Below are 5,085 nucleotides of genomic sequence, written 5' to 3' on the forward strand. Positions count from 1 at the left end.
TTCATCATTTTCACTAAAATTTGATGGCCTCCAGTGTATTTTGCTGTATGAATATTTGAATATGCAATACACCAAAATAAATATCAGAGCCTCTACTTTTAAACCAAAAAATCCGTTTTATTCTAGCTTAAAGCATTCTTTTTTTATCAACACTTGAATATACTGTAGGTAGGTTTCATAAAAAATGCATTATTTTGAGCAAAAAGGTGAGAAAATCACATTTTTATCAAAAACTATATCTGGATAATCCTCAGTACGATTATCAAAGCATAAATCCAGTAAATCGCTTCCATCAATACCTCCAAACAACTTCCTGGATCAACATTTTACTCCGTAACATTATGCAGTTTTCATTTATATGCTGTCTATTGCTGATGATCGCATTATTTTTCATATGCATCTGTTTACATAAGAGATCGCTAGTTTCTCCGTCCTGTTCACGTGTGTTTTTGTTCGGGAGGTTTTGTACTCGTTCAGAAGATGCATAATAGCGCCCCCGAGTGTATAACAGTGAAAACACGAAAAGCCGTAAAAACTCGTCTTTGGCGGGGAAGCGTTTTCTTCTAAAAGACGAGATAACTCGTCAATGGCGGGGAAAGAGTTAACTAAGTAAGTTTCACTCACATGGTGTGAGGCCTCTTGTATCTCTCTGATAACTGCCTTGCTGTCGGTCTTGAGAGGACAGGACACGACCATGAACCCTGCAAAGCGCAGGTCACACTCCAGCATGTCCCGGCTCACCTCCCTCACCTGCACACACACAACAGACTGTGATAAACAGCAGAGCATGTGGACATGTGACGTTTAGCGTTTCATTCAGTGATCACTGCTGAATACCTGCTGATGGGTCAGGTGGCCCACCTCTTTGTATCCCAGTGCAAGAACTCTGGCTCCCTCCCGTGACATTTCTCTGTGCACCTCGTCATAGCTGGCCGGACACTCAGAGAACTGAAAAACAACAGTGTCTATATTATTCATGACCACCAATCTATAGCACCTATTCGGTCGTCAGAAGTTATAATGCACAAAATAATTCCCACAAATTCAGGTCAAAACGGCAGCAACAATTAACAGTTATGATATAACAATTTTTTGGTCTTCACTAAAAGCAAAAATCACAGCCAATCAAACAAAGCAATTAGGCGTACATATGGCTTAGTGCCATTTCAAAATCGCTAAGACTAAAAAAAAAAGATAATTGAATGCTCATTGTGATAATAATGAGAAATGATTATGATACGGTGTTTCAGCATCTCGGAGCATCTACGTTCATTTACTATGAATCAACTGTTCTGAGATGCTGAAACCAACAATATTCTCAAACTGCTCCGAATACTGAAATACCATTTCATGAGTTGTGCGTGTTTAAATGAACACAGTGCCGTGCTGACACTCGCAGCGCATATATATTAATTTGCCAGCAAAACGAAAGCTTGATAGTTTAACATTTGAAAACAAAATTTAGATGTAATGTAAATAGTTGTACTGTAAATTTACAGTTGTACTATAACATTTTTTATTCTATTAAATAAATGTTTTCACAGTAAAATGGTGGTATTACAAGTTTTTTTTATTTTGTTAATATTTTTATTTAATAATAATCACAATAAAAAAATATTATTACTATTATTTCATCTTGAATGGTTTAAAAACAGTAGAAATGTGGCCTATAAACACTCAAGCGGAAAGATATTTTTAAAAACGGTTCACTTTATGGTTACTGAAAAAGTTTTGACTTGATCCTAGTAAAGAGTAAACAAAGTTTTTCCCCATTTTTATTTTTCCAAACTATTCAGCCTTAATAGGGTGGTGTGCACCCAAAAAATTCTTCAGAGTAAGTATTTTTCATAGTTTTTCAACATTTTTATTCTCTATGCAGATGCACTCCCCTACAAAGTTATCCCAATCATTCTAGAATAATTAATTATTTACAAATAGAGCAATTAAAGTCATAAAATGGTGAAAATTCCTGTATTTTCCCCACAATATATCATAGATATCAAAATGTCACCATGTTTATGTTTTTTTTCCCCCTCAATTGTCGATCCCTAAAAGCAATCACTTAACTAAAATAATTTTACAGGGCTTCCTAGACTGACTAGTCAACTACTTGTTCTAGCAACCAATTGACTTTAGTTTTAAAATATACAGTTTTCCATATCCCTAGTCAGAACTCAGTGTAAAGTTTAACCCTGGGACTAAAGTGTGTGAGGGAGCAGAACTAAAAAAATGTGCATGTTAGCAGTGTTATCATTCAGTGTTTGCCAGAGCTGGCACAGATCCTCGGCAAAATACAGAACTAACTATCAGCAGTGTACCAGACATATACCTAAAGACCAAAAGAGATGCTCACCATGTCCTTCAGGGTCTCTGGTGCGCCTTTAACGGCTGAGATATAGCAGAGCTCAGTGGAGCCCATCCGCTCATATGACGCCAGCACTGACATCCTCTTCAGAGCACTAGCGAAATGAAACCTCTGGTGGATCTTCAGCCCCGGAGTCTTTATACTGCGAGGAAACACCTTCTCATCTGCATAAAGCGACAGAAACAGTGTCATACATCAAAAATTAAAGTGTGTCTACTACATGTTCGGTCAGTTACTCATATTGATTAAAACCTTTTCTGACATTTTCAGCGAAAAAATTTTTTTTTCAATATTTTACCGGCAAATAAAACAGAACATGATGAAAATGTGCAAAATTATCAAAGTGGCAAAAAGTAACTAGGGATGCAAGATAAATTACTGCTTCTCTCTACAAATTGTCTGCGATATTTGCTTACTGGTTATTTATCCTGCAAATGCTTTTTTCCCCCAATTTCCGTAATTTTTTCCATTTAACATTTGCATTATCTTGTATTGGTAACAAGGCTCCACAAGCATTCATGTATTGGGTTGCCAGATGTCAAGTTGGGTTGCTTTTTTTTTTTTAATTGATACATTTTTTCGTCCGGTGTTTTACTTAATCTCCCCAATCTGGTAACTATGAGAAGACAATTTCTTCCCTGAAAAGAGAGAGAACATGAATGTTGGAGCTTAGCAATCCCCACTGGCATATTCTGCTCAGACGAAAGCTACTTAGTGCAAGGCCTGTCACGATAACTTTTTGTTGTGTGATATATTGCCCCATTAAAATTGCGATAAGCGATATTATTGTAATTTTAAGACCATTTTATGCAGGCCCGGACTGGCCATCGGGAGCACCGGGAGAGTTCCCGGTGGCCTGGCGGCTGATTTGGCCCGCTGCCCTGTTTTATTTTTGTTATTATTTAGTTGTTATTATTATTATTAATATTTTATGTTTATGCCTTCTCAATGTACCAAAGTAATCATTTCCGATTTTTTCATTCGATAATAAATCGATAATAAATCATAAATCGGTTATTCTTGACCAGTGTTGGGGTAACGCATTACAAGTAACGCGAGTTACGTAATCAGATTACTTTTTTCAAGTAACTAGTAAAGTAACGCATTATTTGTTATTTTTTAGTTGTTATTATTATTATTAATATTTTATGTTTATGCCTTCTCAATGTACCAAAGTGATCATTTCCGATTTTTTCATTCGATAATAAATCGATAATAAATCATAAATCGGTTATTCTTGACCAGTGTTGGGGTAACGCATTACAAGTAACGCGAGTTACGTAATCAGATTACTTTTTTCAAGTAACCCTTCTCAATGTACCAAAGTGATGATTTCAGATTTTTTTCATTTGATAATAAATCTAAAATAAGTCGGTTAGTCTTGACTGGCAGCGCTGCGCTATACGAATCAGCTCACGTCTGTTCCATGCTTCCGTCAAACGGTTCCGAACAGAACCGATGCGCGGGACTCGATGAAAGAGAGAAAGCGGCCAGAAGAAGCAGTGAAATGTAGCAACATCACTGACCTGTTCAGGGCTTCAAGTGCAAGTCAGTTTCATCTGTAAATACGCTAGAGAGTTTTGTCTTTATTAACCTAGTTGAGCATTAAACTGCTAGTGTCTGTTAGGCTATCAGTAGCACCCCATTATTATCATCATTCAGAATAGTACTGTGCTAAAGGACATCAATATCGATTGTAAAGTTACATTAAAAAATTAGCAGAGACATATTCACATTGATTTATTGTACAGGGAGGGAGGGAGCTAGAGAAAATATATTGTACTAATTTTGACATTTAGGCACTTCAGAAATTGTTATTCTAATACACTACCAAGTCAAAAGTTTACCAGTTTATTTGATCCAAAATACAGCAAAAATAGCAATATTGTGAAATATTTTTATTATTTAAAATGACTGATTTCTATTTGAATATATTTTAAAATGTAATTTATTTCAGAAATCATTCTAATATGCTGATTTGCTGCTCAAAAACACATTTTTTATTATTACTATTATGCTGAAAACCGATTAGATTTCTTTCAGGTTTCTTTGTTGAATAGAAAGTTAAGAAGAACAGCATTTATCTGAAATAGAAATCTTTTGTAACATTATAAATGTCTTTATCATCACGTTTGATCAATTTAAAGCATCCTTGCTAAATAGAAGTAATCATTTCTAATAAAAAATTATACTGACTCCAAGCTTTTGGTATAGCGCATGTATAATGTTACAAAAGCTTTTTATTTCAGATAAATGCTGATCTTTGGATGTCTCTATTCATCAAAAAATTCTGATGTACTCAACTGTTTTAAATATTGAGAAACAAAAATAAAATAAATAACAACAACGTTTCTTGAGCAGAGATATTGGGGAAAATGAAGAACAGGGAAAGGGAACTGAAGGTGCAGTGCAAGAGAGAACCTTTTATTATTTTCCACGGCCCCAGACTAAGGATTTAAAACTTTTTATGTGATGGCCATACAAATAATAGGGTTGTCTGTGGTTTCAGAAATTGTTGTGGATGTATAGGCTATATACAGGAAAAAGGGGCCAAAATTGTACCTTTTGGGGTACAACAGCTTGACATGGTAGCAGTACTCTTAAAAGATGGGAAACATTTTACCTGTTCGTTTACACGACAACGGCGTTTTTGGGGACTGAAAATGCATATTTTTGATATTTTTGAAAACAGTGCACGTTTTTTGACAACGCCACCGTTG

At 35.4% G+C, this 5,085-nt stretch overlaps 1 protein-coding gene across 1 annotated transcript in view; it reads right to left on the reverse strand.

Annotated features, from left to right (window-relative positions):
- LOC107672485 (manganese-transporting ATPase 13A1-like) overlaps window positions 1-5,085 on the reverse strand; it is a 24,964-nt gene that overhangs the window by 8,959 nt on the left and 10,920 nt on the right. The window contains exons 13-15 of the mRNA XM_016465696.1: window positions 2,354-2,529; window positions 838-948; window positions 625-750 (exon numbers count right to left, since the gene is read on the reverse strand). Of these exons, the coding sequence (XP_016321182.1) occupies window positions 625-750; window positions 838-948; window positions 2,354-2,529 (413 nt within the window). The remainder of the gene's footprint in view (window positions 1-624; window positions 751-837; window positions 949-2,353; window positions 2,530-5,085) is intronic.

This window comes from Sinocyclocheilus anshuiensis, unplaced genomic scaffold (genome assembly GCF_001515605.1).
Source record: "Sinocyclocheilus anshuiensis isolate Anshui unplaced genomic scaffold, SAMN03320099.WGS_v1.1 scaffold1430, whole genome shotgun sequence".
Lineage (NCBI taxonomy): Eukaryota > Metazoa > Chordata > Actinopteri > Cypriniformes > Cyprinidae > Sinocyclocheilus > Sinocyclocheilus anshuiensis.